We start from the raw sequence: 12,232 nt of genomic DNA, 5'->3' as shown, positions 1-12,232 counted from the left end.
CGCACAGTACTGACGTCGTTGAGGCTGTGCCTGCGGTGACGGAAGCTAGCACAGAAGCCTCTTCTTCACACGAGAAGAATGGTTACTGGAACGACAAGCCGTCACCGTACGGTGGGTTGATAGACGATGTTGTTGGGGAAGTTCTCCAAGAAATATTCCATGAAGCAGAGGTCACTTCAACGCCAGCTACTTCGACAGCAAAAGTAACCAATGACATTGATTACGCTGCATATGATGATTTTGAGCTCTACGACGATGACACAGAGCTACCATTGACAACTGAGGCGTCGATCAATGGTTTTACGTCTGTAGAAAACGGACTACCGTATTCAAAAACAAATATTGACGCTGCTGCTAACAACGACGAGTCAGCATTTGATATGCCGAGTGCTGCGACCACTATCGATCCGAGCACTGCTACAACTGTGCTATATTCGCCAGGAAACCCTGCTGACGAAACAATATCAACCACAAAACGAGGAGAGCTAGGCATTGTTCGGTCAACCTCTGAAAGCAGTCTAGGCGATGGTGATTTATCACACGTCGACCAAACAAGGCAACCGGTATTGATGGACACGAAATCAGGTATCGCGCCTCTGAGCACAAGTGAATCGTCAACTGAAGCAGCTACCGTGACGTACAGTGAGGATCAAGACACGGAAGAGGAGGCGCCACGGGGCATCAGCCAATCGACTGCATCAGTGACGAGCCATCCTTACAGAATAGGAGCACCAGAGCTCACCAGCAGCTCTGCGCCGACTCCTTCAAGTCTGTACCTCTTCTCGAATTTCCCAGAGTTCGCGGGCAGTGAGCAGGACGGGGCAGATACTGTGACAAGCTCTCCTGACTATCACTTCCAAATGGACGCAGCGACTGATTCTTCTGATGGCGAGCTCGATCTAACAAATCATGGGCACGCAGACACTTCCAATGAACAGATTGACATGACAGAAGCAGTTGCGTATTCTGACGATCAGCTTGGAATGACAGACGACATCGATGCCCCTCATCACAAGGGCGGTATGGTTAGAGAGTTGATGCCAGACAGTTATCAACAGACTTCGGTGACATCAACCGCAGCCCCTAACGATCAACAGGACGTGGATGATATGAACCAGGCCAACGTTGATCAGCAGTTCTCAACTATTGCAACAGAAACCGCGTACAATGACCTGGTGGGAATGACAAAATATGATGATACTCAGACAACGCTTCCCAACATTGTCTCAACTACAGAGCCAGAAGTACAGGTCCCTACAGTACGGTCAACTGAGGATTCAATATCGGAGCTGGTCGACGGATTGTCCACCGCTATGAGCCAGGATCTAGCAACACCTGTTGAGCATGCGACAACGTCAGCGCCAACCATCCTAACAACAAAACAAAATGCTGCTCCATACACATACCGTGACAACATTGTTACGGAAGGAGCAAGCTCAGTTTCAACTCATTCCTCTGAGGAACACAGCAATGACCAGCTTGATGAGTCTTCTACAATGCCCACGGACTTCGACCGGGAACCAAAGAAAAGCACTAGAAAACCCATCCCACGTCTGCAGTCACGACCAACCTTCTCAAAGTTCTACCGCTTCGGGAATGGGGCTCCAGTCACCAGTACTCAGTCCGCTGTGACAAAGCCTTCGTCTCCACCGACCGACGAGACTAGAACCAGCCAGGAAAGTTCACCCTTCACTTCCACACAGCGCATCACTAGGCCAGTTTCCTCTTCCACGCAGGCGACCACTAGTTCCTCTTTCGAGGTGGTACCCAACCCAAGCACCGACGCAGGCGCAGCAGCCACCGCGTCCCCATCACTGGACGAGGTGCGGTCAGCAATCCAGCCGTTCAGTCTGGCAGAAATGCTCGTAGAGTCCGGTCAGAGCCTGGCCGCCTTTCTGAGAAGCGACTACACAATGGCAGACGTGATGGCGATTATAGATCGACTGCGTGCCAGACGAGAGGGCCGTCCTATCCCGGTGACGGATGAGACGCTTGCGCCGACCCCGACGACCGCACGGACAGACCAAGTAGACCCCCAGGTTCGGCGCCCTTCTGGAGCTCAGTCTAGTGCACAGCTCCCGTACGAATACCAGCCAGACGAGAAACATCACAAGGAAGCCGGAGTCTCGTCGGGTGGTGAGAAACAGCTGCCTTCTGACCGAAGTCCACTGGAAAACGCTGTCAACCCTGGGACAGAGTCGGCCCCTCGGCGGCCGAAGCAGTGGAGTCTGGCGGAGATTCTCGAACAGAAGCAGGTCTCGCTGCCCGAGTTTCTGGCAAGGGGCGGTGACGTCAAGCAGTTGCTTCTGGAATATAATTCTGCAACGCCCTCTCCTGACACTGAAGACGATGCCATCGAAGAACTGTCTACAATCAAACCACAAGCCGATGTCAGTGGCAAAATTTATAGCCTTAAGGAGATCCTTGGCATAAGAAAGCAGACGCTCAAACAGTTTATCTCTGGCGGGGGTAACGTGACCGCCATTCTCGAAGAATACAATGGCGTAGGCTGGCGTGCGTCGCTACGCACCACCACAGCAGTTCCTGCCACCTCTTCATATACACCGACCACATCCACATCGTTTCCTGGCGCCCAAGGAGACCCGGATGAGCCGATGACACTGTCTGTGCCACTGGGAGAGGATGACGATGACCAACAGCGCGACACTCAGCCGGGCATCCGACTTCTCTCGCCGGCACCGGCCATCTACGGCCGCCCGGTCACCCTACTGCCACCGGCGCCAATCGGCGACCCTCCGCGTCGGCTGGACACACCACCACTATCCGACCACAAACCTCAGCCAGCACTGCCCACCGTGCTGCCGCACGACGAGCTCTTCGAGCGGATCAACCAGGAGACAGAGGCCATGTGGGCGGCGGCCGGCGGTGGTGGCGGAGAGGGCCAGCACCAGGTGGACTCGACTGTCTTCGACATCGAGCTGTCTCCGCCGAGCGGCGGCATCAGTCCGGCCGTGCGGCACGCCGTGATCGCCAGCGGCGCGGTCGGCGGCTGCGCCCTCCTCATCTTCGTAGGGCTGATGGCGTTCTGCAGGTGGCGTCAACGTCGTGACGAGCGCGCACTCGGCCCGTGTCCGGCTGCGGACAGTGAGCGCAGCAGCAGCCCCCTCGATCCCAGCCGCATCAACGTCAACAACTACGCCAACGCATACCGGACGAAGACCACCGGTTTCTGGGGCTCCCTAAGGAAGTCGTTCAACCAGCGCTACGCAGCGGCGTATTCAGACACTCCGTACGGGGGTGTCACCACTTGAGGTGGCCTCGTGTGACGATTCGTGGGTAGGTGCTGCCGACCGACGGGTAGCGTGAATGTGACGAGAATATCAAACGCCAGGGACCAGTGTAGTGGTCGTAGCATGAAGGCTGCCGACTACCGAGTGATAACAATAAAGGACTGTGGCATTGACTGAGATGCGCTTAGACAGAGCTGAGCTAAGGTGCACCTTATGAGTAGTACTAGAACCTGCATTTTATTGTTGCACCGGGAATGAAGCTTCTTTACTTTTAGCATTGACGATGGTTCACCTGGCAGATAGTGATAGTTAGCCTTTACATTGCATGTCAGTGTGCTTCAAAACGGACGAAAGCTGCCAGCCTTGTTGCGGATCCGAAGCCTGAGAGATGGCGTCGGTGCCCGATGGTTCATACCAACTATTAGACCCTGGACCCGTGCTGAAGGCGCGGTCCCTTCCGATGCCGTCGCGCTGTCGTGCGTACTACGTACGTCTCTTCCCGTCTGTGTGATACACCCTGCCACTCTCTCAGTACTGAGCGTGATACACCCACCCTATCGGTACCAAGCGTGATACAGTGTACACTCTGCCACCCTCTCAGAACTTAGCACTCTTCAATTGACTTGTGTAATCCGCTGAATGTTTGGTGCTTGTGTAAAGTGAATATTTATTAATGAGAGACTTGTCAATAAACTGGAGCAGGTATGTACAGTTTGCGCGATGCGCAAAATTGTCAAGTATCTTCATTTGAGAGAGGTGTTTTTGCTTGAAGCAACTTGTCATTATTGTTACGTATGCAGGTCATTCAGAAGGTCACTAACCCGGTCGGGCCCGAGGGTTAACCCTCGCCGGCATAGGCCATTTTGCGTCCTTCGACGGCACAAGGGGGGTGGGGTGGTACCCGACCCCCCCCTCGCGTTTGGCCCCTGATCGAGCTAGAGCTTCGCAGAAAAACGAGCGTGCTGCCCGTCATGAGAGGAAGCCGATGATACTCAATCTTAACCCGCGCCCCAGTGGTGGTCTCAGCCAACTTCGCCCTAGTGGGGGGGGGGGGGAGCATATGTTACCACCCACCTCTAACTCAAAAACTAAGAGGGCTAGAAAGACGCGGTAAATGAAGTCGATAGCTCTCAATGCGTACGTTTGAAAGTATTCCCGTCATTTTTCATCTTAGAGCAATATTGGGGTCACTGGAGGTCATCAAAGGTCAAAATTTGCCAATGTCATTATAATTTTCAGAAAACATGCATTTATCTCGGGAACTATGATAGCTAGAAAAACACATGGAAAAGCAATCGATAGCTTTTGAACTCTTCTTTTGATAAGATTATCATCAGAATTGACCTCAGGTCAACGGTTTAGCCTCCAGAGGGCAAAAACTCCAAAAATAGCTGTTTTTACGAAGTGTTTTTCGACAATAACTTTTGACTTAAAAGAGCCAAGACATTTCTATTGCCATAATCGTGTTCCTCTCGCCGAGACGCGTCGAATGAACTATAATTTGACCTTGAAAGGTCAACTTGAAAATTTGACCTCAGGTCAAGGTCATGACCTGATCGGAAAAGGTCATGTTGCATATCATTCGATGCGTCCCAAGAAGACAAACACAATAAGGTCATCCCCAGCGTCCTATCTCTTTCCAATCGAGAGTTATTGGTAAAAATATGTTTGTAGCCTCAAATGACCTCGGATGACCTTTCTAGAGGCTATCAGGAAAAAAAGACACATTGGTCGTCACGGGTGGTCCAAATGATTGTGATTCTGAAATATTTGGACTGTTCCTATGCGTACACACGGGTCTAGAGGCATTTTCATTTTCTCTATTGACTTATAATGGTAAGGTCACGGAACTGGCCTGACCTTAGGTCACGGATATAAAAAATCCGAGATAGGTATACAAATTATAGGCGCCCATAACATCATGCAATTCACCAAGTTTAAAACCTTTCTGACAAACACTGCAGGCTGGACATGATTGCAAACTGTTTTAGGCTTGGTCAGTTAACTTGATCTGGTGACCTGACCTGACATGACCTGGGGTTAAAAATTTCACACATTGTCCAAAATTGATGTACAGCCCAACGCTAAAGTAATGTAGGGTTTTACCAATCTCAACGGTTGGCTTTGACTGGCGATTGTTTAATGCGGAGTGATCGAAAAGAAGATGTCAATAGCTAAAGTTGCAGCTGCAAGGGTGACGATACATATAAGCTACATTCAAAGTTTCATTGTAGTCTGGTTAATCGTTCATAAGCTTCAGAAGCAGAACATACCCATGACTGAAACCCCACATTACTTCTGCTGTGGACTGTACAAAAAGCTACTCCAAGCGGCGCGGCGCGTTTTTTATTCACACACAAAAAACGCGACAGGGTGGTAACATATGACCCCCCCCCCCCACTGGGGTGAAGGTTAAACCGGCGGCGCTTGCGAAATAACGGGGGGGGGGGTCGTACAGCTCAGCACGGTGCGGGATAATGGACTAGAGAATAGAGATCACTGTAAACAACAGGCTGCAGCGTCCTGGCAATATCGCCGCTATAGCCTGGGGCCTCAGACCCGAGTTGTATATTTATAACTGGCCGCCGTTTGTGAGGCGCATGCGCACGGGGTGTCCGATCAGTGGTCCGGAACGGGCGAGAGACCATGAGCCCAGAAGGCACAACGCGACGGCCGACTCATAGACAGCACTGGCACACGACGTCGACAGCTTCGCTGCAAGGAAGGTGGGTGAAGCCTGCGGGTAAAAATCATTTTCACCTATCACTTCACGGCAGCACCTACCTATCCTAAGTCCATATTGACATCTTCCTTAGTGGGCGGTTAGAGGTACATGCGCATGCTGCTGAGCATGCCTCCTTACTCACCGCTCCCGCCCGGGTGGAAGTCTCTGTCACCTTCGCCATGATGCGGGAAGGGACGTTTTCGGCCACACCCGATAATTTATAAAAAAGGTAGTAAGGTGTCAAAAACAATCGTTAGGACTAAACGAGTAACTTCTTTCAAACTTAAGCGATTATTTTTCGCTCAGGGGGCCCGTCACTGGCAAGGTGAGGCACGAGGTCTCCGTACTATCGCCAATTTCGCCCCTTGCGTGCTGGCTGGCTGAGAGTCTAAATTCGCTAGTGTATTTCATCAAGTGAGGTCCCTCTAGTCATCAACTTTTTTAATAGAAATAAATTTATATCAGTTTTAATCATTTGACATCAGAAAAAATATCCAATCAAACCCAATACTATTTTCAATTTTTACTACATTACCACTAGGTATTCCAATTTCCAGGTGTTCTTCAAGAAGGTGCAGGATGCCCGGGAGCTCAACGTCAAACGCCAAAAAGGTAAGTATGTTTTAATTCGCATCCTATTGGGGTCATTGTTTTATGGCCGAAATGGACCATAAAACATGTGTCACGTGACCCATGCATGATATAAAGTTTATGTGACCTAGGCTGACTTAGCCTTGATCTGAAAAATTCGAAGTACAAGTTTGGTACCCCCAGGGCATTTTAGGCATACCTATATTTAGGAATGTGTAAACCAAAAATGAGCTTGATGAGACTGGTAAGCACTGCAGGCGTCCAGAGCTCAAACTGTGAAAAAGCCGAAATTTTGATAATTTTTGCTTTGACCGTGACGGCACCGGTGACCTCGAGATCAATAAAATTAGGTTTCGTCAGACAATTTTCAAGGGTTATGTTACACCGTAGATTTAGAAATTCTGACAATCGGCACAACAGTTTTCCCTGACACAAGAGTTCCCTGACAATTTGGCAAAAGCTGCCTGAGATAAGCATAGAAAGGGGTTCTGTAGAGCCCTCCCCCCTCCTCTCCCCAGTCAACCGTGTTTGGAAAATATCCCTGTCATGCGCGCGGGTTAATGAGACAACGCTTGCGGCAGAACTTTTTTTACACTTTTTAAACCGTCGTCGATCAGGGTCTTCTGGAGCGTCTTCAGGATGGCGTGGTGATCGGCGACGGAGGCATGATGTCGGAAATGTGCAGACGAGGATACGCGATTACCGGCATATGGACGCCCGAGGTGTGTGTCCAGCACCCGTCAGCAGGTGGGTCCACTGCACGGTGACCTGGCCCCGTCCGTTAGGCAACAATCCGGCGACTGCCGCTGTCTGTACTGGGTTATTCGGTGTGACTACCGTTAACACTGAAAGGTACTTGGTTACTCGGTGTGAGCGCCGCGGACACTACTCGCCACTCGGTTACTCTGTGTGACTACCGTTAACACTGTAAGTTACTTGATTACTCGGTATGACTACCACTACCACTAACACTGTACTGGGTCGCAGTGCGAGAGCTGCACCGGGAGTTTGCCAGGGCAGGCGCCGGCGTGCTTCAGGCGCTCAACTTCTACTCCAACGACCAGAAGATGAAAGAGCGCGGCCTCGACTGCACCGTGGAGGAGATCAACCGCGCGGCGTGCAGGTACCTACAGCTGCATGTGTACCTGTGTATATTCCTTCATTGCCAGATCCGGGATGGAGATACCTATCAGATGCTACTCACGTTGAATCTCCCCCCACGCAAAAGGCATCGGATCGCATCCTCATCTGTCTGTTGGCCTGTCTGGTCTGTCTGTTTTGTCTGCCTGAGTCCAGTGCGTCTGTCTGACACCAGTCCGCCGTCGGAAGTCCGTCTGTGAGATCAGTTCGCCGCCGGCAGTTCGTCTGTATGATGTCAGTCCGTCTGTCCGACCTCAGTTCGTCTGTCTGACATCAGTCTATCAGTTTAACATCAGTCCGTCTGTCTGAGATCAGTCCGTCTGTCCGACATCAGCAGTCTATTAGTCTGAGATCAGTCCGTCTGTCTGAGATCAGTCTATCAGTCTGACATCAGTCAGTCCGTCTGCCTTAGATCAGTTCGTCTGTCTGACATCAGTACCTACGTCTGTCCGAGATCAGTCTATCAGTCTGAGGTCAGTCGGCCGTCGGCAGGCTGGCTCGGGAGGTGGCGGAGGAGGGCGACCAGCTCATCTCGGCCTCCCTGACAGCCACACCCGTGTTCGAGAGCGGCGCCTCGGACGATGACGTCATTGCCGACTACAAACAACAGCTGAAACCCATCATGGAAGAAGGCGTGGACTTCATCGTTTGTGAGGTGAGTACCGCAGTATTTTCGTTTTGTTTTCTTCCCATCAAGCAGTACCTATTAATGTGGAGGGTATTTTTGTTTATACCTAGATGTGATTGATAAAAACTTGGCATATGCCGTTGTACAGAGAACTATACCTATGCAGTAGAACCGTCCATAGCCCACTGACCGTAGGTCAGACCGCCGCCACGGATGTATGACACACCGGGACGCGCCCCTCGTGTGCCGCCCAGTGGCTGTTTGACATCCGTGAAATGGAGCTGGCGATTGCGGCCGGCCGCAGCACCGGCCTGCCGGTGGTCGCCTGTATGACGATCGGCACGCGCGGCGACCGCAACGGCGTGTCGCCCGAACAGTGCGCGCTGAGGATGGCCAGCGCAGGCGCCGACGTCGGTGAGCCTCCCGCCGACCCGCGATCCCAGGACGGAGGGTCTCACCAGCTGCCGCGTGACGCGCGGAGGTCTGATGAGGCAGCAATAGAACTAGTAGCCGATCAGGAGCCCTTGAGCTGACCTTTAATTTTACCTGCTGCATGCTCAACCTCACTGACAAACTACTGAGTCGAACCTCTTTGTTATTGTGTCGTATTGTCGCCAGACGTGCGGATACACGGATAGCTGGTAGTTGGAAACCATGTTATTGTGTCGTATTGTCGCCAGACGTGCGGATACACGGATAGCTGGTAGTTGGAAACCAGATAACTGACAACATTATCATTGATACGCATTTTTCTTTTCAGCTTGTCCCTATCACCTGTAGTAGCACGGTGTTTATGCCCGGTATCAGATACTCGATATCGGTCTGAGGCTTGCTGGCAGCTCGTGATTTCGGTTATGTCTACGTATTTACCATCTTCCATGGACAGTTGGTATGAACTGCGCGGTGGGTCCACGTAACGCTCTGGCCACGATTCGGCGCATGCGGCTCGCTCTGGAATCGGCCGGCCTGAGCCGCCCGCTGATCGTTCAGCCTAACGGTCTGAAGACACCCGACGACGGGACGGAGGCACACCACCTGCCCGGCTGGCCCCTCGGTGAGAACGCCCGCCCCCACGCCAACTGGCGCGAAGATACGGTCCACCATTCAAAAAGCGTAAGAATATTGGGAAAATAAGATGAATAACCTGGGCAAAATGCCTATCCATTTGTCACGGAATAATGACGACGGGCTGGAAACCCCGGTATGACTCATTCGAACGGCCGCAAAGATAACTGTTATCGGCAACCATAAGCTGGAGCTGACGCTAGTATGGCGGGCTAAAACGCGGGGTGGCCACTTCGCTTCGGTCTCTACGCTCTTGACATGGTTTATTGGGGCTTTCGGGCTTTGCCCCAGTCTCCTCTACTTATCTCAAATGACACCTGCGGGAGCGAGCCTATCTCAAAAGGCCACAACACGACCCCGTTTATTGTGATCTCTTTCCGCCCACCCCCCGCGGTCCGGCAGCCATGGAGCCGCACGTCATGAACCGGCTCGAGGCGAGGGCCTTCGCTCGCGAGGCCTACAAGGAAGGCGTGCGCTACATCGGCGGCTGCTGCTACAGTACCGTTTACCACATCAGGTATTACCAGAGCACTGACCGCGAGCATCCACAGGAGCATCAAAGCGGCGCCAGAACGTGGGCGCACGAGTCTGAGTGAAACTTTTACGGTTTGAGCAAGGCTTTGTTGTGTTCTCCTATGTAGATTGTTAATCCAGCCTGAGCAGGTATGTGTTGCCCTCGGGTATGGGGTTTTTTCAGCAAACAGCTGTGCGGCCCTGCTTGGGCTCGCTGTATTCAGTAATTTGAGCTTCGGTCCCGTTTGGGCACGCTGTGCTCGGCTATGCGGCCCAGTTTGGGATCACTGTATTCAGTAATGTGGCCCTGTTTGAGCTCGTGCTCAGCTAGCTGGGCCCCGTTTCAGGGCGATGGCCGAGGAACTGCAGGAGGAAGCCGGCGGTGTCGCGCCTCTGGCCTCGCACAGCGGCGGCTGGGCCCCGGAGCTCGCCAATAACGACGACCCGGAGGTGGCAAAGAGGTCCGTCCACAGGGAGACGGTCGTCCCACAGCGATTCCAGCACAATTAGTTGACGGGGAGTTACAGTTGATGCCATCCGATTCTGTCCAGATACGTAACATTAAGAACAACTTCATCACGACTTAAATCAGCCAAAGTTTGCACGCTATGAACTTACAACAAAACGTTTGCGCGAGCATTTGCCACACAACATAGTAGGCACTGTGGTCTGTGATAATGTCATCAGTCATCACAGATAAAGATGGCTGAATTTATATCTTTACAACGATATCCCTGTTTTTCAGATCTACGAAGGAATATATGAACGTCTGTCCCACGGCGGTGGAGCCCAAGCCAGCTGCTGAGTTTATGGCCGGTTGGGCCGACTGCTGCGGCTGCTGAATTCATGGCCGGCTAGGCGCACAAAGGCTCCTGAGTTTATGAACGACTGCGCGCACAGCAGCAGCACTGCTGCTGAGTTCATGGCCGGCTGAGCTGATAGCAACTGCTGAGTTTATGCCCGGCTGGGCCGACCCCTGCGGCTGCTGAGTTTATGGCCGATACAGCAGTTGCTGAGTTCATGGCCGGCTGGGCATACAGAAGCAGCACTCCAAAGGCTCTGAATATTAGCTGGCGGTCGTCAGAGAGTCCTTTGCCATATTCACGGGTACCTAATCATTAAACGTTCCTATGGGACTCTTGTACTCCCCATGATGCTGGGTATAGTGTAGTGATAAGAGTACTCCTGTTCAAGAAAGGTCTCCTTCATGAATAAAATGATTAAAATGCAACGCCTTTTGCAGCTTTCGCACTGAACCAAGCTTACCAGCTATCTGTGTCACCTTTTTCAACAGCCATATTTTCCCGTTGACTATCCGAGCAAGCCGCTCCCCATAGTCCCATGTTTGGAGGCGCATATTCAATCTCCCAACGTAGTCGTACGTTGGGACGCTATTTTCTAATGCCGCAGCCCACTCCACTTTCTAAGTGAGAAGCATGATCACTAACTGTTAAATCACAGGATACTGCCGACAATCGGTACATTCGTGGCCATCAGCCTGAGTTCCCATGAATTAGAGTTCCTGCGTGACAGCCTAGCGTACGTACTCCAAGCGTCCAGCGTGCACTCCACATCGTGGGATCACACGCTTGACGGTATCCAGACGCACGTTGTTGTTTCTCAACGCTCGGTGGCTTTGGGCCCACCCTTGTCATTTGACACCAGAGTATATGCTTTGAGCATCAGCTATGTTGGCGGTCTACTGGTTCTGACACGTAGCAGCATGCCAGATTACAATTTCTGGAGAAAAACAAACACGGAAGCCTTCGGAAATGGGATATTCTGGTGTTGTGAAGAGCAATAAACAGTAGTGTTTACCGAAAGGGGTGGGGCCATAATACTACGAGGACAGACTAAACTAATTTTTTGTCGAGTCATCCCTTCAAACTAGCAAGTGAAGCAATGATAACATTGTCAAACGTGTGTTGATCGTTATCACTTTTTATTTGACATCTCCGAAATAACACTAGCGTGAATGTACATGAATTAGCCACAGATGCTGTGGCCCAATGGTGTGCAGCGGTCGTGTGCCGCCTGTGCCGGTATGGGGTGCCGGGCACGGACCGACCTCACTGAAAGACGAGCTGAAGCAGCGGTCAGCGTCGCCGCCGCCGCCGGCCGCCGGCCGGGCGCGCAGAGTCGCCCTGTCGTACGGCTCGCAGCTTAGCTCTCAGATCACCAGCGAACGACCCTGCCTGGGGGAGGAGGGGGGGGGGGCGGAGGTCACACACCCGCCCACCACAAACAAACGCCGCGGCTGGGTCGTGTCTGGTCTGTGTCAGTTACAGGAGGCTGGCGCTGTCACTCGCCAGTCATAAA

At 52.1% G+C, this 12,232-nt stretch overlaps 1 protein-coding gene across 1 annotated transcript; it reads left to right on the top strand.

Moving 5' to 3' along the window:
• Window positions 1-5,907: 5,907 nt before the first annotated feature.
• LOC122370924 (betaine--homocysteine S-methyltransferase 1-like) lies at window positions 5,908-10,374 on the top strand (the record flags this gene model as incomplete). The annotated part of the gene is made up of 9 exons (XM_043346870.1): window positions 5,908-5,977; window positions 6,534-6,588; window positions 7,185-7,314; window positions 7,555-7,690; window positions 8,200-8,362; window positions 8,590-8,749; window positions 9,222-9,389; window positions 9,803-9,917; window positions 10,261-10,374. Coding segments are annotated over exons 2-9 (1,019 nt in total), but the record flags the coding sequence as incomplete, so codon positions are not given.
• Window positions 10,375-12,232: the final 1,858 nt, after the last annotated feature.

Source organism: Amphibalanus amphitrite, unplaced genomic scaffold, assembly GCF_019059575.1.
Source record: "Amphibalanus amphitrite isolate SeventyFive unplaced genomic scaffold, NRLGWU_Aamphi_draft 001185F_arrow, whole genome shotgun sequence".
In the NCBI taxonomy this organism is placed as follows: domain Eukaryota; kingdom Metazoa; phylum Arthropoda; class Thecostraca; order Balanomorpha; family Balanidae; genus Amphibalanus; species Amphibalanus amphitrite.
The sequence above is the reverse complement of the archived record's forward strand: the minus strand, read 5'-3'. Positions and strand labels throughout refer to the sequence as shown.